Source organism: Diorhabda sublineata, chromosome 2 (assembly GCF_026230105.1).
Source record: "Diorhabda sublineata isolate icDioSubl1.1 chromosome 2, icDioSubl1.1, whole genome shotgun sequence".
Classification (NCBI taxonomy): domain Eukaryota; kingdom Metazoa; phylum Arthropoda; class Insecta; order Coleoptera; family Chrysomelidae; genus Diorhabda; species Diorhabda sublineata.
Genome location: NC_079475.1, coordinates 24,860,496 through 24,888,424, shown reverse-complemented (window position 1 = coordinate 24,888,424; position 27,929 = coordinate 24,860,496). Strand labels below are relative to the sequence as shown.

Here is a 27,929-nt window from a genome sequence, read left to right as displayed (position 1 = left end):
AAATGTGAGGAGAACAATTCAAGTATTTGAAAAAGTGGCTGTCGGATTGTTTTAAATAAGGGTGGCATCACATTAGCATCTGAGTAAATTTTAAATGGAGTGCCAAAAAATTATTTACGCCCTGGACAACTTTTCACACTTTTGTACAATGGAAGTTCTTAAAATTTTTAATAATGAACTATGATATTGAATTTTTTAACTATCCATATTTCAATTCATATACAATTGCTGAACTCATACTATACTTTTTGTCTACACTAGCGCCATTATGTTGTCTATCGTTTACAGCTGGAAACTTTTTTGACTTTTCTTCTTTTTTTAACACATATATTAAGGACAGTACTAACATTTGAAATTTTATTTCATTTCCCACGTCCAATCAATTATCTATATGCTGTTGAACTCAATACTATCTTAATTAATATTAAAACTTTTATTTCTATGAGCCGATAAACAAATACAAAATAGTTTATTTGTATTTTAATGATCATTGATTGTTTTAAAATGAATTTCTTAAGTGGTAGTGAGAAATTGAACGGTAAATTCCGTATTTTTAACGGTACCCTCGTAATAGGTATTAAATGTGGCAACCAAACATCATAGCGAACTTTGTCGATCCGGGATTCATCGACTTGCGTTTGCGTAGAAACCGATGTGCTGTAGACAACAGCGCACATTTTGTCCTGTTTGTTAACGAATGCCGGTTGTCGACTTCCATCATTCGATCTTCGTCAATAATTTGTCAGGTGGCATATTAATCCTTATTTTCTTAACATCTGGAATATCGTCGGTATATTATAAGTAGTAAGTAATTATTTTTTTCTATTTAACCAACGGTATGTCGTAACGTATAAGTATGCGAAAGGTGTGTAAATGCTAGTCCAACATAACCTTTGATTTTTTAGATTCTTATGACCTCATGATGAATTTGAGCGAATGGAGACCACAAGAAAGCATAATAAAAAACATCGAAGAAACTCTACAATTAGCATTGGTACCGAATAGCGATGCTCAGAAAACTGTTCAGGATAGACTTATTCTTATGAAAAATTTGACAGATTTTCCAAATTATCTTTTATTTATATTGGGAAATCCAGGCTTTTCAGAAGATATAAGATCTCTTAGCGGAATATTACTGAAGAATAATATTCAAACTACTCAAAATACTCTTAGCCCCGACAACTTACAGAAAATTAAAAATGAATGTCTTCGTTTATTAAAGGATCCTTCTAGAGATGTAAGAATCAGTATCAGTAATGTTACTGTGATTATAGCTAAAGATAACCTGAAAACTTGGCCCGAATTAGTACCTTACCTAATTAAAGGGTTTGTGGCGCAAGATGAATATAGTGAGGTAGCATTAACAACATTGTTTAAAGTATGTGAAGAGTTGATAAATAGTCAAAAACCGCAGGAAGAAATTTATAAAGTAACCAAAGAAGTTTTTCCAAAATTTATCGAATATGTTTGTGCAGAAAAATGTACAGTGCGTCAGAATATAGTTAGACTTACAAATCAGTTTCTACAAGATTATTTTGTGGTTATGAAACAATCTATTGACTTGGGACTTTACCTGAGAAATGTAATGCAACTTGCCAACACAGAAGATTTGGATCTACAAAAATGTGTGTGCCATACTTTTGTTATTTATATTGATAATCATGAGGAGACATTATTGCCTCACTTGCATGATATTATTTGCTATTTATTAGAAAAATGTCATCATGAAGACCAAGATGTAGCCTTACAAGCTTGTGAATTTTGGTTAGCTTCAACTAAAATAAATACTTGTAAAGATATTTTATCGCCTTACGTGGAGAAGCTTCTACCAACTTTGTTGAAAAATATGAGATATTCTGATAGTGAACTCAATATGATAAAGGATAGTTTGGGTTCTGATGCTAATAAAAAAGATTTATCAAAAGATATTTCCCCATTCCATTTTAGAGATCGAAACAATACAGAAGGTGAAGAATACTACAGTGATGAAGAAGGAGAGGATCAAAGCGATGACTTTGATGATTTTTATGTTGGGTGGACTTTGAGAAAGTGTAGTGCTGCTTCATTGGACTCCATAGCGGTAAAGTTTGGTGATGAAATTCTTCCATTGCTTATACCACTCATTAGTGAAATGTTACAAAATCCAGATCATTTAGTAAAAGAATCTGCCATATTAGCTTTAGGTGCAATTGCAGAAGGTTGTTTTAATGGGTTAAAATCTGAGTTACCGGAACTTGTTCAGTTTTTGATTCACTGTATGAATGATGAACATTCTGTTGTAAGAGTTATTACCTGTTGGACATTGAGTAGGTATGTATCGTGGATTGTGAATGTTCGTGCCGATAATCCTGAAGAATATTTTGTTCCAGTAATGACTATTTTGTTGAAACATTTTGTTGATGAGAATAAAAGGGTGCAAAGAGCTGCAATTTCAGCTTTCTGCATTTTTCAGGAAGAGGCTCAATTGAAACTTATTCCTTATATTGATTTTATCTTAGAAGGCTTTAAATATGGCTTTGAACAGTTTCATTGTCGAAGTTTATATTTACTTTATGATGCTATTGGTGTACTTGCACAATCTGTAGGTAATCATTTAAGTAAGGATGAGTATGTTAGTAAATTGTTACCTCCTCTGATGAACAAATTTACTGAACTTAAAAACTTTTATGATGATCATTTTATCGCCGTGTTGGAATGTCTTGCTAATGTCATTCCAGCATTAGAAGCATCTTTTGTACCTTACTCGGAAATTGTTTATTGGCACTGTCTACAGCTTATCAATGACACACTAATTGCTTCAGTCAATTATCAGCAGAACCCCAATGAATATGATCCTCCTGATAAGGAGCCGATGAATGTAGCTCATGATGTTTTGTATAGTATGGCTCTTGGTCTAAAAACTTACTTTGTTAAATATGTTACAAATAGTAATCTGATTTATTTATTGTATACTACAATGCAGGATAGCTCAAATCTTATTCGACAAACGTCCATAGCTTTATATGGAGAGCTTATAGGCTTGTGTTATCCTTTTTTAGCATCTAGTGTGAATGAGTACATTCCCCTGATAATTAAGAATTTGGATGAACACACTGATGGTGTTTGTAATAATGCTGCTTGGGTTATAGGAAAATTATGTTCAGTTATGGGTAACACTATTCAACCTTTTCTTACCGAAATTCTCAATGCATTTGTTCATATATTGAGAACCCCTGCAGTAGCTCGCACTATGCATAAAACTGTAGCAATATCTTTATGTATTGTTTTTTATGTATGTCCCGATGTGACGGTCCCAGAAATGGACGTAATTGTTAAAAATTGTTGTATGTTGGTTAGAAATGTTCGAGACTCTGATGAAAAAGATTTAGCATTCCGAGGTTTGTGTGAGGTGATTGTGAGACATCCTGAATTTAACAAAAATTATTTCATATTTTTTTGTGATGCAGCAGCTTCTTGGATTAATATTCGTATAGATTTGAAACAAATGATACGGAATGTATTATTGTCATTCAAACAACAATGTGGAGAGGAGAACTGGCGACAATTTTATTGTCAGTTTCCTGAAGCTTTAAAACTAAAACTTCAAGAGTTATATGGGGTATGAAGTAAATGTTCATCATTAAATGGGGAATTCGACAAATGGGTGGGAAAGCTTGAGTGCACCTGCCTTAAGTTTATCGCGAAATAGTATTTTAATATCGTCCGCGAGGGAGGGGCGTCTGCCGGTAACTTAGAGTCACGCGTTTTAAAAAAATCAAGATGGATTTTTTTAGAGATTCATTATTTTGTTTTTGGGTTATTTTGTGTCAGATCAACTAATTATCAAAACTGTTATATATCTCTTATAATAAATTGTACATCAATGATTGTAATTACTTTGAAAACTAATTTTATTAAGTATTATCTACGGTTAAACTCTATAGGACTATTTTTGTAAAATAAATTTTTTCAAATTTGAAAAATTGTTTAAATAACTTTAGCTATATGGAAATTATTATTATTATTGATTGAGTATACAAATAAATTAGAAGGATTTACCATGTAAACAGTCAGTTGCGAAAACATTTCATGAAATATCTGAAACCCAATTATGAAATTTTAGTCAGGTGTATTCATTACAATTGTATCATGTTGAGTCGATATTTTCTCAACTTGATCTAAATTGTTTCTAATTTTAATTAATCTCATTAAACCTTTGTCTTTTCCCACTTTAAATACACAAAATACAAATTTTAGCATTAGAATGTTATATGTTTAGTTCTCTTTTTCATCTCAAGTTTTTGTAAATATAAATTTTCTTATTGGATTTTTGTTTTTCCTGTTTCTTAAAATATAACTTCTGTTATTAGTTTATTGTTCTTTTTAATTGTTACGATATGCCTTTTTGTCCATTTTCTTATTTTCAGATTGCCAGTCTGTGATGCCTAATTGTTAAGCCTTCCCAGTTGAATGGTAGTGATACATATGAAAAAAATTTTATATATATATATGTATATAGAATATATACATTTTTGTATATCGTCTATTTAGGTTTCTATTAGTTTTATATAATTTTTAATGCTGCTTCTAAAGTATTTTAATTCTATGGGTATTGATAGTTGTTCATGCTTTTGCTAAGGTTTTTTACATACAGCTGGTATTTTTATATAGCTGTAGGAAAACTGGAAAATTAGTATCTTCCAGTGCAATTTTTCTTTAACATGCTTCTAAATATTTCCAGTTATTTTGAAGTGTTATTTATATATGTATGTAGATATTGGGATCATGTGTCCTCCATTCTTGCTGCGATACTTGGGAACCCAGTGTTTGTAGCTGATCTGCTAATCTCATTCATTCAGGTGTCGTGCTCTGGAACTCCATAGTGTTTCATACTTTGAGAGAATGTGGATAGAGGTTTCGTCTTCTGTGCAACAAAATCTGCATACATCTTCAGGTTTAAAGTGATAACATGAATTTCTAATTTTGTTTCATTTTCATTAAATTAAAAGTAGCTTTGTTGGTAACTGTAACTATATATTTTCCTAATTTGATTGCCTATTGTGCATTGATACTATAATTTATGGCTTACGCGTAATTCTAAATTCTTTTTTATTAGATCAGATTTCTATGCCCTATTTTACTTCATTGGATAACTAAATTCTTTTATGTATGTGATTATTGTAAAATATTTGAAATTTTCTATTTAGTGAAAATGATACCTTCTGACAGTGGATTGCTTGGCGTGGTATGTTGAAACTATTAGTTCAGTTAAATTATTTTGTTACCAAAATACAATCATTTTGAAATTTCAGCCCAGGCAATTGCTCTTATTTTTCTTCGGTGTTGGGATTTTTTTACCACGTTAATACAAATATTGGCTTTTAAAAACTGATATACTATTATTAAAGTGTTAATGTAGATATTTTACTGAAATGAAATGTTCAAATAATATCTCATTAAAAATCAAACATATTTTTCATTGTCAGCTGTTATTTAAGCAATTATTTAAATGTAGTTCTGGAAACGTTGGTATATCTATCTAGAATATGCTAATAAGGTGAACACAACTAGCACTTATTGTGGTGTGGCTGTGTTGGTGATATTAATTTGATAACAATATTTATACCATATTATTCAACAGCAAAAATATTTGGATGATCCATTTCATAAGTTTCGGTGATGTTGTATGAGGATTGTAAAATTATTTTCCATTTATTTTATAACTGTATAATGTTCTAGTAACATGTATATAAATTTTACAAGCTGTTGTGAATATGAAAGACTTTTTGTTATTTTTTTTTTAAATTTATACTTAAACTGAGAATCTCAAATTAGAAGAAAAAACAAGTTGACGAAATGAGTTTGTATTGAAATTTATTTATTTAAGTAGCAATTGTAGAAGTTACTATTAGTATTAGTAACGACCAACGATTTTTATCTCCAAATGTATATTTTAATATGAAATATGTACGTAACTTGTAGTATATGCAAATCATCACTGAAATATAGTTTTTATTTAATATATAAATTGAATTTTGAGGTAAATCATTCAATAATGTGCATTATATAAAATCGGAATATTTTGCATAAATTTGTACTGTGCTGCAATAAAAAATGTTAGTATTTATATAAAAAGAACTATTTAAACTACAGCTTTGGGACAAATAAAATCAAGGTAACCTCGAGAAAAACCTGAATGCTTTTCACTTGTAAATAAATGAAGTAAATTCAAAATTTTCTTAACTGTACAAAAAATTTTTTTTCAATTTTCGGTTTTCCTGTAGTTAAAAATTTTCTAAAAAGCTTTATGGTAAATATATTTCTCCACAAAATAATAACTAAAGTAATATCACTATTTCATACAAAAGAAATGTACAAAGAATTGTCAGACATTTATAGTCTGGATGCCAAACTGGGATTTTTGGCTTAACCTGGAAGTGAAGTACGGCGAAAGTTTTTTGACGGTTTTTAGTTCGTAAGGATGACTATCTTGACGCCCTTGAGCATTTTGACAAATTCAGGATGGCGGCCAAAAAAGTCAGCAAAAACATACAAAAATAATAGTTTTAAAAAATATGGACATGTAGCACATAGATTATAGGGTTTTCTAACCTTCAAAATTCAAATTTGCAGTTAGAAATGTCATCGTTTTGGTTGAGTTCTTCCAATAACGCAATAATTGTTGGACTGCATTCACTTTTAATCGAGTCTTTAGTAACTCTTATATGGTACTTATCAAAGTTTTTATGTTTTCTGTAGTACTAGTGTCGTCTTCGGTTTTGAGTAATGTCATTGTACATTGCTTATGTAATTATGTAAACTAGTATTATTCCATATGTTCTGAGACATAGTCTCAGTTAGTTTTTGAAAAGAAATATCTTCGTTATCTTGAAAAGTGGTTTTATTTTGGGCAGCGGTGATATTTTTGTGACCAATAAATTTTTTTACACAATTTGAATGGTATCTTACATCTGCTGCATAGAGGTCACTTTGCGGTTGAACGATCCTAGATCCAACATCTTCTGCCCATTTGTCTTGGCGTTTTTCTCAGGCTTTCAGAATGTTTTGATTTATGTCCAATGTTCGTACAATATACAAAATTCGTTAAATCGGCTTGAGTTTTTAGGATCTTTTTCACATTTTTCGGTGCACAAAACCAGTCTTCTCTAAAATCGAACGTAGTAAATGATCAGAGATTACGCACATCTGTTGGTTTGGGTCCTTCTTGTTTCCTACTTTTTTTGAACAATCTGGCAAGACACACAATAAAATTCATGGATCTCTAGTCTCTGCTGGTCCCCAATCCAATTTCTGAGGGTTTGATCTTCACGTTGGTAGCACGCACTAATTATTGTTTGAAGTCTTTGTTCACTGTTCCGATTTCTCACACTGAAATTTGCATTTTTTTATGTTCACCATTAGTTTCCATTCTGGCGATGATAGTCCTGCAAAAAGAAGAATATGTTTTTGTTTTCGAAATTATTTCAATATAAAATAATTTCAGAAATAAAAAAATCCGTTCCTGAAAAAATAAATGCTGAAAAAAAGTTAATATTTTAACTGTGAAAATTACTACTAACCAAAACTTGCTTTGATATTAGTAGTTATTTTCACAATTACACATTGGGATATGTGGGATGGGGATATTTAGGTAAGGGTATTGGAATAAATGGTAAACTTTTTAACTCTAAATTTTGACGTTATCTTGTATATCTTCTAAGGATTTATTAAAAAATCGTATTTTGACATCAAAATTGTAATCTTTACCCCAAAAAACCTATAAAAGGACACCACATCAAAGTTTACGCCATCTTGGTTTAACCTTTGAGGATTAATCAAAATCATGTTTTGAAATCTGTAATTTCCACCCCAAAAAACCTATAAAAAATGTATCTCATTTGTTATAATTATTATTTTTTTATTAAAATGATGTCGTTATGCGTTATGCTCCGCGCGTTTTATGTCATTTTCGGGCCGCCTGTCGGCGTTGTTCTACTTTTTTTAACATTGAGTAACTTGCCGTACCTCCATTTTGATCTGAAATTCGGGATCCTTATCCATAAAAACATATAAATTGATGTACCACACGTTAATATTGAAAAATAAAATCCAACCCCATAAAACGCCCCCACTCCTCCAAAAAGCTCCCAAAATTATTTTTAAATAAAAATTTAAATTCAGAAGGCTTAAAAACCCTAAAATCGATGTGCTACATGCCCGTTTTTTTAAAAAACGGCATTAATCTTAAAATAGACCTACTTAGTGACCTAAAACCGCAAAAAAATTTTCGCCGTACTTCCAGTTTTTTCGTCTGGCGTCCAGACAATTAGCGATTGGTGTAAAATTCTAACCTTGCCAACATCTACATTTATGACACTCGAATTCATATTAATTGTCAATTGATGTTTTGTGTAATCACTGGAGTCATTGGTTTGTCAGAAATATTAATGATAACTTATCAGTAAGTTACTTTCCTGACAATTTGTTCCATAATAATTATTATGGTTTCTATTGTGCAGGAAATGTTTTGTTGTTTCTTTTTTGGCTGAAGGACATCATCCATTTAGCCAACCATGCTCGTTGTCATCAAATTGGATGGGTTAATGGTATATGTTTCACATCCAGGGGCCGTTCAGGTTGTCTAACTCCAAGGCAAGGTAGATCAAGGTACATACAGGAACCAGTCTTTTAGGTTGAGTAACAAAGGAGACGAAACCAGCTAGATTATAGTTTTAACTTGCTCTCTCTAATGAATTTTAATAGATTAAAGACAATCATCTTATTAAATGCCAATAATCTTATTAAGTTAAATGGAGGTAAAATATCGATTTTTATTAGATTCTCATACATTTTTTCTCTATGCTGCATGTAGTTATTCTATTCAAAAAAACTATGTTCCAAGTTGGATATACGGTTACAACTGTCGCACAAGGAAATGTTTATATTGAAAAACTTAAATTTCCAACTTCTCTCTAATGTATATTTGTGAGTTCTGAACTTTTTGAGTTTGTATAGATGACTAATTTTACTGATTTATATGTTTGCCTACAGTGTATTTTTATACTAAAGTAAGTTATTAATATTTTGATATCTGTTATGTCGAATAAAGTTTTTTTGGAATAATTCAGGCCATCTACATAAGTCGATTAAGGGTATGCATCGTTAGTGCCTAACATATTTTTGTAAATAGTACTTTCTAGATATTTTCAGTTTTTCAAAATAAATTACAAATACAACTGTTAGCATCGCATAAGTTTATTTATTCTACAGTTATTGACAAAAATAATTAACTGGAACATTATTCGACAGCTGATATGGAATTACGCTATTTATGATCTGTTATTTGAATGGCTGTGATGAGTATTCTATTTTTCAATTCCTCTCGATTATCAGGATTTATTGTACAAAACCTTTTGCAGAAAAAATTGTCTAAAGACTATTAATCGGAAGGTCTGGCAGGTCAAACTATTTTGCATCTTCGTCCAATCGATTTGGTTTATTGTTATTAATTAGCTCTAAATACTGCTCATTATTTTCATTCACGATATGTCCAACACGTTCTTTTCATATATTTAGAGTCTCAGATATCACAATCAGCTTACTTTACGGTTATTCAAAATTATTGTTGTTTTTATTGTTTTTTTTTTCGCCGTTTTTTGTCGATAATAGCTTCTTGGGGGCGTCTACTGCGTGTATCATCCTCGTTGCTCTTTTTTGCCTCGTTTAAACTTCTAAGGATTGATTCTCTTGAGGCAAAGTCCGTATAGTATAGTATTTTTTTGCCAAAAAGCAATGCCTTATCACACAAAAGTTGCTTCAGTCTTCTCTCACAAAGCTGTGAAATTTACGAACGTGTTTTTTAAAGATTAGAGTGAAATTCATGTGATAGTCTAAGAACTTCCAGCCCACCAAATACTTCTAATTGGCTTATGAATTATTTTGAGTTACTTACTATATTGAGAAACACTATGTATAATTAGCAGTAAAATATATCGACTTCTGTATATAAAAATTTTATCAAACAGCATTCAATTTATGTTAACCAAACATATTTTAGTATTTAATTGTCTATACGAACAAATATTTAGAACATTTCAACTGTCTTTTTCTCTTCAATTTCTTTATGTACATAAAATAAATTCCCTAAATTATGTTTACAATGATGTGATCGAAGTGATATCGCTTCTTCTAATTTTGGAAACGACAACGATGACGGTTTGGATTAATTTCAATAGTATATCAACATACAGAAAAGTATCACGAATAAAATTTCCTCAACCCAATTTAATGTTTGCGGGACATCAATATTTCAATTAAAAATATTCCTACAGGAATAAACAATTACCTTCACTATAATTTGCCGTAATGTAGAGTTTTCATGTATTGTAACTCTCTTAACATATAGATATACATCTATATTTACTCAGTTAAATTTGTTGAATATACATTTGTCCTTAATCGAAAAAAAAATATCTATTTTTATTATTTTTAATTTACCTTATCCATATATTTTATCAAGATCATCCAAGGTATCATACTTAGTGAGTATTGAAGTCAAATATAAATATTTCTGCCTATCCATAGCAATATTTTCCAGATCCATCTTCACTTCATCCAATCTTCTCCATCTTTTTTTCCCTCTCCCACCCTAGGTCCCTTTTATCATCATTTTTGTCCCAGTTTCCGGTCCAGCCATCTTACTCTTGTTTTTTTATTATCTTCATCACATTTTCTCTATCCAGAACTTTTTCATTTCGTTATGTCTTCTTTTGTATGCGGCCTTTTCTTATTTCTGTCTCATGGTAGTGTGCATAATTTTTTTCTATTTTCAGCACCTATTTATATTTTGAGTTTTGGTTTTATGTTCATTTTGCTCTTCTCCTCACTGCTGTATTTTTTCTTTTATGTTTCTTCTATTTCCGTTGTTCAAAATTATTACATCTCGATACTTGAGTTTCTTTACGATTTAAAATTCACATCTTCTTATTTATTTCGTCTTCTCAGCATCGATATTTAGATCCCACTTTTATTAATTTTTCCAACATGTATGTTGTTACATAATTTTGCTGATTGTACATCTCCATGTTGCTACATTCAACTGTGTTCTGTGGTTCATGCACTTTTTCAGATCTCTTTCATTGATTTTGTTATTATTAATAATTCTGCAATAACTTTATCCAGTGCCGGTTCTTTTCCATTTTTCATATTTTATTGTTGGTACCTAATTTTCTTCTTTTCTCCCCTCTCGATTGTTGTTTCGTCTTGCACTTCTTAATTTTTTCCATTGCAATTAATAGCGCTCTATTCATGTTTTAATTTGTTTTTGATTCTTTAGTATCTTTCCATTTTTGCACTCCACTATGTTTAGGCGCGCTTTTTTTAAATATTTGTTTCTCATTCGCAAAATTCTATCGTGTTTGGTTTTTCGTTTTCTTTTTCTATTTCATTCATTTTTTCGTCTATCCACTTTCTTCTTTTGCATGCTTTTCGCACTTGTTTATATTTCACTCGATTTTGTTTTCTTTGCTATTGTTTTTTCATTCACCACTTTTTCTAGGCATTTCGGATTATACAAATCTGAATCCTTGTGATGTCTCCACCTTCATTACGTTGTTTTTCCATACCATAATTGAGTAATCAAATTGTGGGCGTTTCCCCTAGACGCAACTAGTTTATGCTTGTGAACTCTTATTTTTTCCCTCAACCACAGGATCTCGACTGGAGTAATTTTTCGCACTGGGTTGATAAGAGCTTTGCGAAAATCATGATATTCTTCAGTATCATAGTGTGCTCATAATCGGCGTCACTAATACCATCATCAAAAAATTATTCAACATCATCTCCCGAAGTAATTTTCATAAATCATTTGAACAGATGTTCTTTCTATTCTTATGCCATCCTCTAAAATATTATGATAAAAACAATGGAAATGATGATAATACCAAAATTATGTTAAACTTACCTCAAGTGTATTAAACACTTATAAATGGCCGCGCCGTTAGATTTTGCCTGATTTACAAAGACAATATTCATATTAACTCCTCCAATCACGCTGGTGGACTTGATACATTTACGGGCAAGGTGCCATAGTGGCTACTTTGAAGGCTTTTTATAAACAAAAAAAAACCGAAAATGTTAGGCAAAATCTAACAACGTCACTAATTTCAGGTTAATGATTCTGAAGAATGACTGTATTAATGGTAATTATAGCCCCCATAAAACTGTTTCCCATACATTTTAAAAACACTTTCGTTCAATAATCGTCCGCGGTACTCAAATAATTTGGTTTGAAACTTATCGATTAAAGATTACCGATAATAAGTTAATGATTATTCTAAAAGGATTTTACTATTTTAATTTCATATTGGATAGGTGTAAATATTTTTGTTCATTTTCCCCGATAAGACCATTTGAGTGCAACGAATATAATTCGATTCGGCTCTTAAAATGAAATGATTTCTAATATACACATGAAACGATAACGAAGCAAGGTTAGTGCGGATAAGCAAACACTAGGCATCAGTCGGAGTCATTGAAAAAACGATTCTAATAAACTATTATGTAAACAATACTGAAGGTGAAACAACATCACTGAAGTTTTTATTTGGTTTATAGCACATGACGAATTACTGAACTTCCAATTTAAACGATTTAATTGAGCTAATAGAGGTTTAATTCTATTCCGGCAGTATTCGGTAATTTTAATGAATTTAAGTGGATAAAGTAATTTCGGTTTTTGTAATATAAAATAAAACCCCCTTTTTTCTAACAAAGAATAGTTTTTAATGAATTATATCTTTTCCATTTTGCTCAATGACCTTTCGCCATCTTTCTTTCAGCATCATGATTTCGCGCTCATAAAATTTCTGGTCCTTATTAGCAAAAAACTGAACCAGGTGCGATTGAAGGTCATTTGTGAAAGTTTGACCATTCAAAGAATTCTACAAACTTCGAAATAAATGGTAATCAGATGGTTCCAGATCAGGGCTTTAAGGAGGATGTCTGACCTCCCAACCAAGCTCCAAGAGTTGCCGAAGATGTGTGAGGCCTTGTATTATCATGGTGAAACACTGGTGAACCTTTCCGATTTGACAACTCTGTCCGTTTTTCTTTGATTGCTCCATCCTGTTTCAGTAATTGTTGGCAGTAAACATCAGAATTGATCGTTTTGTTCCTTGGAAACAGCTCAAAAATCAACACACCTTTGTAATCCCACCAAACTAACAGCATGAGCTTTTTTGTTGCTTTTTAGCTTTTTTTTGGTGTGTTTTCTTTATGTTAGTTTCCAAACTACTTTACTGCAAAGGACCCATTTTTTATCACCAGGGATGATTCTTTTCAAGAAAAGGTCTAACATAAGTTATTCAAAAAAAGCAAGGCTGTCTATATCTATTCTACTATTTTTCTAGAATCAAACACAATGGTGGTGGCTTATTTTTTATCATAATCAGTTGAATTAGCTTATAAATTGCACAGTATAATTTTATTCTTACGTAATTTCATCGACTTTTACGGATGATTTCTCTCAAATTGGTTTGGTTGGTGTGTAGAAAAATTTTAATATTGCGTAGGTATGATGAGTATACCTGCTTGATAATTAAAGAGAAATTGAGAGTGAAAAAAATTTTCATTTGGAATTTGTTTACAAAACTATAGCAGATTTAGCCCAATGCCCAAACGGATATAGTTGAATGATTTATTATATGCAACTGTAAATATTAGTTTATGGAGGGCAGTTGTCATTAACAGAGTCATTTTAAAATTACCTTATAACATATCGTTTTGTAGTAAGTTGTGTTTTAATGTATTGTATAATCTGAAATTAATGTTTATTAATTTTTATTTGATAAAATACTACCTATCCCATATAACAAATTGAGATTTGATATTTTTTATTTGAATATGATTCTCAATCTGTTATATTTTCCAGCGCAGGCTTTATTTTATTTTAATGCATTTTAATCAAATTTTTTTAAGACATACGGAGTGAGAATAATAATTTGTATCATATTTCCGCGCTTCTAACTATGGGAGTATATTGCGAATAATTTCAAAAAAGTATGAATTCATCAATCTTCACTTTTTACTTGAAAATTAGTAACTTTTTCAGTTGAAATAGACTATTACAAAATATGTCTTTTTTCACTTTCACAACTATTACACTTTCTCTGCAGTGATGCAGCCTAAATTTCTGTAGTTACTAGCTCAAATTTTTCTGGTTTATCCGTGTAAACATGCAACGCCATCTGCAACACCAAAGCCTTTCAACTAGGGTTGGTTGATTTCGACTAGATTGATATAATTGGACTGTTTTGTTCAATTATGCCCGACTATACAAAATCAATAATTGTTCTGGACAAAATTGGATAAAATCAATTGAACGCAAATGGTATTCAGAACACTCTAATCCAATAATTCACCACCTAAATTTTTCTTGGTCTTGATAAATTTTTATAAAATAGACTCTTTCGCAATGACTGCAATTACATAATCAATTTTATCCCTATCTTCAGTCGTAGTTTTACATAAAAATGGATCTCTCTTAAGTTGTTTCATTCATATCGTTGAGGTAGGAACCAATTCAGAATAAATTTCTTGAACCGCTTTACGCTTTAGCATTTTCGGATATTTTGATGATGATGGTGTTTTCTGAATTGAATATTCTTAACTTCATTATTGTTTCCAACTATATCATCATCATGGCATTCTAGTTCCGATCGAGACTCAGCAGGTTCTTGTCAGATACTGGCTTGTGATTCCCGTTTTTTTTATTTCATGTTGTCAGTTTCTCTTGTTGCGTCTGCCTATGAACCACCTAAATAATAAAAAAATTCCTCATTGTAAATTGAAAATCTTTTAAAAAGTATGCGATTCAGTAATTTTGGACCTGGGGATTTCTCATAACTTCGCAGCTTAGTCAGGCATTGTACTCCTGATTCAACCAAGATATATCGGGATTAGAACAAACCGAGTCAAATAAAATCAAAATTAAATTCGGCTGCACAATTTACTTTGGAGCAAGAAGCAATTAGGTACTGGAAACTAGTCGTTAACGTTAATTAAATTTAAAACCAGCACTTATTTCTTGGTTTTAATGTTGTGCTTCATTTTTTATAGACTAAATATCTTAACCTCAAATTAAATCAACGAAAATTCAATTTTGTCCAATTGTGTTCGTTTTGTCAAATTTTGTTCAAATAAAAAAACCCTGCTTTCAACTGAGACACAAAATTGTTTACAATCATGTCTGTATCACTCTTCATTGACTGCAACAGCATTATTAGGGTCAATAATGCCACTGGCCCTCGAAGCTGACCAAATTCTTAGTCTTCATACTGGTAATGGTATTTCGATCCGTGAATTCTGTTTATTTACGTAGACATTCAACCATAAGTATGCTTCATCAACATAATGTTGGTAGGATATTGTGGATCAATGTTTACTTAACGCCGATTATTGTTTGGTTTCAATTCCAAGCTGAATTCTATAATCACGCGAATCCAGATGTTTGCTTAAAATATTCCATAAGTTATTGGATACAAGACTTGTTTGTCTATTACCCTCAGCACTACGCTGAACAACGTACGGTGGAATAGTGAATGTCGATTAGAGTGAACGAATTGGAGAAGCGATACAAATATTTGTCAAATGTTTTACGATTTTTTGACGACACAGTTAAATTTATGTATTGAACTGAATAGTACATTAAAGTTTAACATTCGAGGAATATTATGTGAAACAAAAAATACGGCATAAAGTAGGATTGCAAGAGCAAGATTACTTGCTGTTACTATTGATTTGTGTGATTTTTTCTTGTTGGTTTTTCTTATGTTAACAGATAAAGATAGATTAAGGAATCATTTTTCCTAGAATCTTAGTTTTTTGATCGAATTTGTTTTCTAAAGTCGTACCATCTTATCTCTATTCCAGTTTTCAGACTTAAAAATTAAAGTGGACCTCTAAGTACATAACTACGTCAAAGAATCATCAAAAACAGTCTGTTTTTTCGATAAAAATTAACAATATATTAACGGATTCAGAAGAAAGGGGTCAGAAATGAAATGAGAAATAATAAACACGTTTATATCTCAATTTTCGCATTCTAAAAGTTATCTCATATAATCTCGTAACATCTGTTATAAAAAAAGTAGGGCATAAAATGTTCTATATAGTAACCTCCGGGATAGAATAATGAATTAAAATATAGAATAACTCTTCTGAAATAATCTGAATTATAACATTTAAATTCCTCATAAATTAAAAAAAACTAAATTTTTCATTTAAAAAGAACATTCACCATCTCACCCGGCTATAAGGGTGCGTGATATTATCGTCGGTAAGGGTATATTTCTGCTTTTTGCTTGGCTGGAACCTGTTTTAGTAGTTTCCGTATTTGGTGCACTGCATTCAGTCGATACTTTTTATGGTTTCCTTATATTCCAGCCACTGCAGTTTACTTCTCTGCCCGACTATCTTTGTTCATGGAATATTATCTCTTCGGAAGTGCCGAACTCACTGTATTTGTTAAGAGTATCCCTTCACGTTTAGTTTTATTTTTAGTACTGATTTTATTACTCTCGGTTGATTCATTTTTAATTTTTGTTTTCTTAGTCTGTTTTACTCTTCTAGCTTTTTTTCTTTCAACTGCTCAATATTCATCGCAGTTAATTGCGACTACTAAATTGTGAATCTTTTTCCAACTTTATGAAACTGGATAACAGTTGGCATCGGTGAAATTTTATCCATTATTTTCCCCGCGGATCACTCATCGGTTTCATCTCTTGTTTATAGATTACAAAGCTCCCTATATTCTTCAAGACTGCCAAGATGTATACTCTTTGAGCGTATCTTGCATTAAATTAAAATATTTGGCAACGCTGTCTTTATTCAAACCTCGACAACGAGCTTGCGGAGTTCCTCCGGCTTTTCGAACATTAAGTTTTGGATATCTACTCAAAATAGATTCAGCTAATTCAGACCAGCTTTTATTTGATTCGCTCAGATGGCTTGTTGCAATATCACGCATACCTCTTGTCTCCTAATTAATGCAGTTAACTTCTTTTCGTTCTCGTTTTCTAATACAGAAGTTGATCCCATTCGTTTCTTATTAACTCAGCTTTTAGATATTATTCTTAGCATTGAGTCTAGTCCAAGAAAATGTGCTTGGTAGATAGTTTGGCCTTCTAGTACTGCTCTCATCGCATTCTTCGGTCCAACTAACTCAAGTTGAACTCTTCTTGAGTGGGATATCTTAGACGTGGGCAAGGCCACTTTCTTTTAGTTAACAAGATCTACCCAATTTTATCCTACCAAACATGTTTTGATATGACCTGCCTACTCATGATAGTGAAAAATATAAATAGATGGTGGGGGAATATTAAAAAACATATAGATTAGAAAAAAATGTTTTATTTTATCACTTGAATGATTTAATTTTTCACAAAAATAATGTTCTTCGATTTTTTGCTTTACTGAAGTCTTCTAATAGGGATTTGTAATTAATTTTTGCTGCTAAATCTGCTTTGATTGAGAGTACTGGTAAACCAGGTAGTCGGTCCTGCTTCATATTGTTTCTTAAGTATTTTTTGATAATTTTCAACTTGAAAAAAATCTTTCTGTACCTACAGGCATAGACAACATAATTCTAATAGTAACGTAAACATTAGGATAAATATCTTCCAGTTCTTTTCTCATTTTGTATTGAATCCTCTGATTGGCGTGTTGAATGGTTAAGCTGTAAATCTTCGTAAAACCCTTAAGATTATATGTCTTTTCTTTAACCATCTTTAAGTACTAGGCCTAAATTATTATATTGCTTCAAATGCTCGATATTTTCCAAAAATTTAAAATTATTTACGTCATACAAAAATCCAATATTCAGTGAGTGCAGTAAATCATCAATTCTGAAACTATTTTCAGCGGAATCAAGAGGCTCATCTACAGCTTCATAATTAAATATTTTTTTGCGAAGCCTTTTCTCCTTAAAAGTCATTGGAATCTCTCAACTGCAATTTTATATGAATCCGTAAGGCTTTTGCAGTACATTTCTCGAAATTTGTGGATCCAGTTACAAAAATTACGCAAATTGTCAGTGGCAATGTTGTAAATCAAAAAGAAAGCACAAAAATTGAAATACCAACTGTTCTGTTATATGAGGTTGATGGTTAATGACTTAGGCGCTGCATGAAGATATTTTGAAATTCGTTTTATAGTAATTGTGTGTATGTATTATGACTGCATAAAAAATAACTGCGGAAAATATCTAAAGCGAAGGCTCCACTTGGATATTGCATCTTGGATATTCTTATCACAAACTGCGCGATCTGTTTATTTTTAGCAAAATATTTTCGTCTAAACATTCTTCCTTACGGTAAACCTTTTGAGATAGTAATACAGTCACTTAGGAACTTTACTGAGAAATTCACCTCCATCGTCATCATAGAAAATCATCATCGTGTTACCCGAATCCTTGTTTCCAGGTAATCTTCTTAGTAGTTAATGAAGAAAGCATTGAATCAAGATTGCTGATTATACTGGCACCAAGTTAAAGTGCTTTGCGGCGTTAATTTTTAGAAATTTTAGTATTAATTAATTAATCTGAAGCTGGCGGAAATGTCATTGACCTCAGTTGGGTTTTATTACAACAGGATAATTTTATGGAGTTGTCGGTTGAAGATCGAACAAGTATATGTCTGAGATCATCAATGCTCTTAGATCTAGTAGTATTTTTCAAGAATTTCTATATCATATAAATCTGATATCAAATAATCTTTCAACATCCAAAATCACGCTGGCGTTGTTGTATATGTAATTGATAAATATTATCACTGTTTTTGAAAGGATTGATAGAATAATACCATGTTCTTGTCCAGCCCATAAATTATCATATTTCTTTTTTATAAATTAGTATTTGGTTTCATACGCTTCTTCTAGATGTGCCAAATTTATTTATCAAAAATATGGACAATAATGTTGCTTATCGCTATTTTCAGTTGTTGTGAAAAATTCACTGGTTGTCTTAGTGTTTTCCATGAGGATGCTCTACCAAATCCTCTCCTTCCATCAAATCTTCCCTAGATGATGAAAGATACAGCTCTCTAATTATTTACTTTTACCTCACCATGTGCGTCCATCTAATTCATAGAGTGCGTATATGGAGCAAACTTCAAAAAAACTCTTCAAAGCATCTTCTGTTAAGGTTCAAGATTTTAATCCATGAAGCAAAACAGAAATGGAATGATAAACTGTCGCATTGTCGGGTCGATGTTTTTTCATGCCAACATAAACATTTCTTCACATATACTATGCTTTTGTTTAATTTTTGTACCAAGTACTTGAATTTTCGTACCTTTTTTAACTTGTTTAAATCAAACCAGATCGTCATCCCATCTGAAAGACTTGTCTAAAAGGCTGCCAGTGGTTTTACTTTACCAATCACAAATAATAATTAAATTTTTGAGAGGATATACATTTGGATACTTGTCTTGTTTTTATGATTGAGTTTTTTATGTACATAGCTAGATCTTGAGATATTTTCAACAAAATTTATTAGATGTATTTTTGGAAGAATTGATGATAAAGTACAGACCTCTTAAGAATCGACGTATGCTCCCTATAAATGGATTTTCGTAAATAATCGTTATTTACCTCACTCTGTTTACATTTAGTGTGTAAAGTTTGTACAGAAATTATATTTGTGTATGGTCTGTAAATGAAATTATTAATGTTTTCAAATCTGAGGATTCTGTACGTTTTAAAGAAACAAACGCATAGTTTCGTCTTCTTTCTATTATTTATTTTATGTTAATCTTATTTCTATTAATAATAGTAGCATATGTCTTTGTTATGACTCGAACCGTTTGGTTGACTTGTTGAAATATTTCTTCCGGAATATCGTGGAAGTGAACAAAAATGTCAAATTTTCTAACAAAACAATTTGGATGCCACAGAATCTAATCTGGGAGTGAAATGATTCATTATCTGTACATTTAACGATGTTAGCGAAAAGTTAACACTAGTTTACCGACATCCGATGTAGGACCACATATAATCAAAAGACTGTACTACATTGCGTTTTCTTGCGGAAAGATTGACGTGACCGCTATACCACTTTGTCATTCATAGTGTTATTCTCCAATATTGCTTTCTAATAGCGGTTCTCAACTTCCTGTATTTGTATAAAAATTCCCAATACACCTGGATCCCCACCAGAGATACTGCCATGCTTAGTGCGATACTGTTGAACTGTCGCCGAAATGAGTGTGTTATAAACGTGGAGCGAAAGTCTTTCGGTGAGGTTTGGTCTTGATGGATATTAACCTGCTTCATCTCCAGGATACGGCTGAACTAGACTAGTACTGACAATTTTGATCATATACCACAACCTACTGCTGTAGGAAGATGATTCTTCTGTTCGATGAATTTCTTCCAGTTGTCGCTTTTCATGTCACTGATGGAGCATTGGAACAATATTTTTAATGATATTCAATGGATTTAGTTCACACTAGTCGGTAGAGGCAGTCAAAGTACCGATATAATATGTAGAATTGCCAATTCGTCCTCAACATACATTTTAAATTTGTATGTGTGTTTAGGCGTTATTTGGAACCAGGGTATGGTGATAATTGACTTGTGCCTATTGGAAAATACAAGATATTTTGTAAAACAACTCGTTCGACACTTACCAGCACTATGACCTATCAAGTTTTCTCTTTACGTAATCAGACCTTGAATGTTCGCCATACAGGTAGAAAAGTTTGTGTTATTTATCATCAAAAAAAAACATTTTTAATCTGAACTATTCATGATTACTCACGCATTGAGAACGATTATGAAATGGGACAATTTTTTACTTTGCTTTTACATGCGGCACTACAGCTCTGTGTGAGCTTTGGCCTCTTCAACAATAGATCTCCAAAGCATTCTGTTTCTTGACTTGGAGTATCACCCTGTAGTTCGGAAACCATCCGTGACATTATCCAACCATCTCATTATAACCTTCCTACTTTCCTCCTATTGAACACTTTGATAATCAGAACCTTTTTTGGCAATTGGGAGTCTTCCGTATGTCCAATTCTTCGAGCTTTAAAGAAATTATATCTGATTCTTCATTCATCATCTCCAACTTTCACGCTACCATATATTTTCCTGTAACTTTGGAATATTATAATATTTCTTTGTCATACTCTGTCAGTAAGAGTTTCGATTGATTTATACATAAACTGTATTTTTAAGAAACAGTATTGAATCGAAAATAATATTGGAATACCAAAACAGAAACGTTGATTTGAACACATTAAAATTTGAATTGGCAGGTGTTAATTTATGGTTTATATGACATAATATAAAAATACTCGTAGTTTATATTGAATCTTTATAACAAAGTTTTTTTCATTAAAAAATATACATATGTTCCAACCTAATTGATGTAGAGAAGATAAATTGAGGGTTACTAATCTTATTGAAACTTAATCTCTTTTTTACGGTGCATTCCACTAAGCGTTCACGGCGCCTGAGATACTCACGAAGACCCTTGTGACGAAGGGGGTCGAAGTGAGTGTTGAAAGAATTTTCAAAACTGAAGCAACCATGAGAATATATCTCATTATTAGATGTGCTATGGAATATTATAAGTACTTTTGGAGCACCTCTAAATATTTTACTTCCACTGCAGAAGATATTTTGATTTTACTTTTACTGATGTAAATCAGTTAAGCACTCCAGTAAAAAACTCAATAACTCAATAAATTATAACCTAACTTCTTAAAGCTTTCGTTTTATTTTACTGTTTTGCCGTTCCGCTTAGGTTTACGATTACAACGCTCTGGACTAAGTGGAACGGGGCAGATCGTGGTCGTGATAGTCTTGAGTGCTTAGTGGAATGCACCCTTAACATATCTTTTTCTTTAATTCTTTCTTTTAGAAAAAATGATTCCGATTATTCGATATGGAAAATATTATTTAGTTGCGCACTTTGTTATTTCAAAATTAACTCTCAAGACTTTTAGAAATATATAAGATGTATGAATCAGTTGATCTGACATAACATGAATCTTAGCGTATATTTTTCCGTACATCGTCCGCGAGGGAGGGGCGTTTTTAAATAAAAAGAATAGAGTCACGCGTTTCACAAAAGATTCTTTTGTTTATGTAGTTAAGTCGCGTTTTAGTAACCGAGGGATTACTTATAAGGAAAAAATTACTTCATATCGAAATTTGAGTATTTTCAATGTTGATTTTTTTTAATATTCATTAATAATTTCTTAAAATATATTTTAAGAAATTCCCATATTGTTGGAAATACTGATTTGTCTTTGTAGCAACCTGGTATGTTTACAATTAACTTTTATTTGTTCTCAAAATATTGTCATTTATTTGAGACTTTGTTAATATTTTTGCAAAGCATTCAATAATATTTAATATATTTGAGTGGTTTTTTTTCATTAATAACCGTGGAAAATACAGAGCCGGCTTAATTAGAAATAGATCACAAGACATAATTAATTTCTTGCTTCCAAAATAAATGTCGTTATGTCATATCTGAACATGATTCTTTTTTGGGTAATGTTAAGCATATCACATATTTATATCCCAAAAATGAATCTTTATTTCTTGGCGTCTTAAAGATATTTTCTCTTTCTCTTCTTTTCATAAAGTTCCTGTGATTGTTTTGGCAATAGTTTCACTTCTTCGGCATGTTCATCGCTAATTTTTAGCAACATTCACCACCAGCAAAAGAATATAGACTATATTTGTGTTTTACATTTAGTAGAAGTAAGAATATTCGATAAAAAAAGACACTAGTGAAAAAAATGCGATGCAACTCAATAACAACAATAACTCACGATGTATGGATGCAATTTATTCATTACAAAATAAATTAGTAGTGGAGAGCAAGAACTATTTATTTAGAAACAAACATCTAATTGTCTCAACGTTCTGTGATCTTCTATTTATTTTTTTGTTGTTATTATATTACTTTTAATAATCAGGTGATGGAATTTATTGATTGTTTCAAATTCTGGCATCACATAAGATATTTCATACTTCCGTGAAGTGAAATTAGTTTTTTCCATTTCTACCATTGTGCGCAGTAGCTACAACTTTGGAAGGACAATTTGGGAAAGTAAATCCACCACCCTTTCATAACTAGATTTAATACCCTGGTGACAATTTTTATATATCCGGGTTCCAAACAAATCAAACTGCCCCCTTTCTTGAATTTCTAGAAGAAAATAAATCTTGAGTACTTTTTTGATGAGTATCAAATCAGAATATAATGTATCGTACAACAATTTTAATTTTTGACGCTCGTCACCAATAGCTAAAGCAGACTGAAACTAAATCAAAACATACAGTCTTCATCAGGTGCATATTTTTGGCATTGCTGAATTTCTACAGGAATTAAGTATTGATTATATTGGAAACGCTGGCAAATGTTTTTTTGGACATGTAAAACTTTCCGTCCAATTTGACATGAATTGTGAATGAACATTTTACAGCATTCGTTCAAAAAACTCTATATAGTTTTATATTACTTTTAATAATAAAAATCTCAATATTTTGTGGCTCCACCCGAAAATTCTTCTCTTTTTGGCATAGCTGTTAGATTTTCACGATCTTCAGCAGTAATTGCTTTTTATTCTAAGGGTAGATAATATTTCAGCTCTCCTTTATTGTTGTTCTATGGAGTAAAGTTCTGCTACTTATTTTCTTGTAATCATGCCATAGTACGGGCATGAGCTGCTGGAATATACCATGGTGGTATATTCCGCCAAAAAGTCGTCATTGATCAACGCAAATCCTAGTACATCCTCGTAGAGTTAATGTGGCCCACTCATAAGAACAATTTGGTTTACAAACCGTTTGTTATTACGACATTACATTGACTCACTCACTTCAAGTTTGATTTATCTTCTGCTTTATGAAACTCCAGTACTGCAAGCACTAGTTTTCTCGTTATCCTCGGAGAGTTGCCTTTACAGCCTTTCAGGTCAACTTCTTCAAGTCTTCTACGAGTAGTTGGACCTGAAATTATTCCTTTTAATTTCTGCTGGTGATTCAGCAGCTAGGTTGTCAACGACTTGTTCAATAACGTGACGATCTTGGAGTTCTCAATGTTTTTAGACCGGCTCTGGGTCTAATTTGATTCTCAACCTGAAATTTTTCTTAATTATGCAGAAGCTGTATCTACACACTGAAATGAAAGTTCGTTTGTTATTGGAATATTGCAGTGATGAAGTCTACAATACCATTTATGTTATTATTTTGATATGACATAGTACCATTGCATAAATACAGATTGGCCCAATAGATATTGTCACTTCCATAAAGATACACTTCTTGATCTCGACCCGGCTGAATTCGTCCGCCAGGTTTTCCCAAACTCTCACTAGACGCGAATCTGACACGACACCAAGCTTAGTTGATGGTTTCCGTGCATTGTAGCCAAAACAACCGTTGGGTGTGATTCAAAGATCGTTACCTCTTGGTAAATCAGCAGTTATGACCGACACTGACATGGTTGCATTTATTCGTGACAGTAATAAATTGATTTTTTTATAGTAGACCTTGGACCTAGGCTGTTTCCAGATTCAGTTTACTAATAACATCGAATGCATTTGCAGCAAAAGGTTGTCTCATAATATCTTGCAGCATATGAATAGTTCTGTCGAGTTTGCAATAAACAAATTCATTTGATCCAAGCACGATACAAATTGATCGGTATGCCTATGCGCAGACATGCGCGATATCTCTCGCACAATGTGACGTCACGTTGGAGTCAAAATGTGAAGTATAATGTATTGTGTGCTGTATACCTGTTATAAAATTTTATTTTCATTCCAAGAGTAATATTTGATGCAACGACATATCTATATATGTATTATTTAAAAGGTTATTGAATTTACCAGTTAAATTTCACGTTCTAGGTCGCGTGCGGCTTACAAGGATTATAATTTCCTGCCTGTTTGAAATATGATAGCAAAATTATGAAATTATTCAATTGAATAATATTGTTACTGGTACATTTCATTTCATTTTCTTTATTTATTTATTTGTTTGAATAAAATATAGGTAAATAAACAATGTTTTAAACATTTTCCATTATATGGAACTACCCTCTTCGAAATGAATGCAACAAACACGCACTAAAATAAATAACACATAAATAAGGGTTATCTTATGTAAATATTTCCGACCAGACTGAAATCGTTTTTGTTTATAATTCCACAAGTAAATCGACAACATAAAATAAATATAATTGGAAAAAAATAGTAATTGTGTGTGTTATTTTGTGATTAATGACATTCATTTACCATATTTTAAATTAATTTTATCCTCTATATGTTTCTTTTGTAGTATTTTTGCATTTGGCGACGGAATTATGATCTCATAATACAAAGTACAATCATTTCAAAGAAAATAATAACAATTAGGTCAACTGTAGCCGCTAAACAAAAAAAAATTTGTCTTAAAAACACAAAAAAAACCCAACCTAATCTTAATAGCCAAGAAAACATTCTGATTCCATCGTGACGTCATGCGCGAGGCGTGTCAAGTCGGCATACCGGTGTATGTTAATCGTGGATCCAATTTGAAAGTTACTCAAACGCACTATAACTGCGTTAAATACTATAAAGTTAAGTATTAAAACTTTAGAATACGGTAAAAAAGCGTAAATAATCCTCAACATAAAACCCGATAAATATCTTGTTAAATTTATCAAATTTACAGTCCTGTATGGTTTCGAAAAATAGTAAATATTTCAAGAACTCTGAGCTTATTAAGTGTAAAAAATAAATGTTGCTAAAGGTTTACTTTACAATCAATTCCCTTTATGCATCATATACTCTTTTTGGACGACTTGACCCTTACTATTTGATCGTTTTTTTTTTCTCCATTAGCTTCTATTTTGTTATTTACATGTTTCCATTATGAGAAGTATTTTTCTTGTTTCCATTTTTTTTAATAACGTCTGCTGTTGATTGAATATCAATTACCTATTCAGTTATCAGTTATGTGTGATTCCTTCCACTCCTTATATCTACAAGACAATTCTATCATGTATGACATAACGCATTTCGTGGTTAGGTGTTTTATAGTAGAATAAGTATTATGTTCTGATATCAATATCTAGAGAAGAAATAAAAGCAAAATATGTACCAAGTAAGCATACGGGGATAAATTTATTTTCTTTTATTATTAATGAATAACCATAATAGTTTTATCAAATAAGAAATAGTATGTAAATACTAATGCAAACTTAACTTTGAATTATCAGTTAATTTATCAGCAAAAAGACCTGCAATAGAAATTCAGAGAATGTTTTTGTTTGTACAGTTTATTAATTTTGTTAATTTTGCAGTTCCTGTGAAAGTTTTTGCATGCCTAATTTTGTAAATTTACAAGCTTTTGTGATTCAAAAATTGCTGTAATTATTTTGCAAAAAATTTTAAAAGAACTGTATTAACTTTTAGTTTTAAATTGACGCAAAATTTTTATTTCTGTAGGTAATGCACATAATAAATTTTTTTTATTTTAATTTTTTGTTTTATTTCTATTACCTTTTTGTTACAGCGCAGTAAGTATGTGTTCGTTATTATTATTATTATTATTATTATCGTTCTTTATTATTGTTATTATTAATGTTATTATTTCCGAAAGTTTTGTGCACTTATTCAGTACAACTGCTCTTGATAATGATTTATCGTAAGTAATAACGAGAATTTGTTCGATTCGCAGCCGGTTTCATAATCACGCCCTAACTGGAACTTTAACTAAAGGGTCCTTTAACTTAGTTTGTAGCAGTCTGTCAAGTAAAAGCTCCTTTAAGACATTAAAGTAAGGTTCGGAAGCCAGGTTGTATTGTTAGTTTTCAACAGTTACTACTACTACCTTTTTCCAATGTTTGTCGTTAGAAAAAGAAACAAAATGAAACTAAAAAGTGAGTGTTATATTGTCGGTAACATAATTATTTTCTATTGATCTTTGGTGGCGTGTGGTTGTATGTTGTTTTTGCTAATTCCATTTTTCATTTCCATTATTCTAGTCCTAAATTATTTTTTTGATTTTTAATCTTAAGGATTAAAGGTTTTACTTGAATGATGGACAATTTCCATTTTCAATTGTAATATTTTTTTTTGTTCAGATTTGCTCTAGACTAGGGATGGGGAAACTACGTCCCGCGGGCTGTCTCCGGCCCGCGAAGCGTTGAAATCCGGCCCGCAACCGATCAATCAAAAATCATGTACAGCTTTCTTATTATCAGAAATTACATTATTATCAATTGGCAGTAATCGCAGTGCACGTTGCACATAAAACATGTGCGAGCGCGGACGGGGATAAGAGCGAAAACCGAAAATGAAGCTCGAGAAGGTGCGTCTGTTGTCGAACGCACTACCCATTTGAAGCAACTATTTCTGAACACCAGCAAATTGGAATTTTATAAGTCCTTATCTAGGACACAATACCCACGCCCAGAAAATAATGGCACATTGGTACAAGCTATTTGTGCGGACAAACGTTTTCAATAATGAAACTAAGAAAAAATTGTCTTCGCAATAGGCTTTCGGATGACCTCCTTCATTCATTATTAGCAATTCAGCATCACAAATGGAGCCGGCTTGTGATGAAGTCATGCAGAAACAAAAACAGTTCCACATGTCACTTGTTCCCACAAATATTGGGCTTCGCCCGTAACATATACATTATTTCGTGATACTTAGGTATTAACATCCGACAGTTTTCTATTCTTCTGACGTTAGAAATCTCAACGAGTGGAAGCTAGTACAATGTCAGAGTTGAAAGTTTTTGTATCATTCATAATTTCCAATATTTCGTCCTTTTTATAATTATTAATTGTATTCATAGAATAAAAATTTTATTGATATAGGGCGTATACAAAATTATAATGCAAAGCAAGAGAATAAGCGAGCAACCAAATTAAGAGT

At 31.6% G+C, this 27,929-nt stretch overlaps 2 protein-coding genes across 2 annotated transcripts in view; both read left to right on the top strand.

Moving 5' to 3' along the window:
• LOC130452703 (uncharacterized) overlaps positions 1–27,929 on the top strand; it is a 192,545-nt gene that overhangs the window by 4,534 nt on the left and 160,082 nt on the right. The window lies entirely within an intron of this gene.
• LOC130452704 (transportin-2-like) lies at positions 660–26,515 on the top strand. The gene is made up of 2 exons (XM_056792117.1): positions 660–804; positions 906–26,515. Exon 2 carries the CDS (start codon positions 920–922, stop codon positions 3,602–3,604), a length of 2,685 nt encoding a protein of 894 aa, XP_056648095.1. The 5' UTR covers positions 660–804; positions 906–919; the 3' UTR covers positions 3,605–26,515.

Bases quoted from the DNA above. Each gene is read 5' to 3' on its own strand.
- LOC130452704 (XM_056792117.1), top strand. From the start codon at position 920: ATGATGAATTTGAGCGAATGGAGACCACAAGAAAGCATAATAAAAAAC.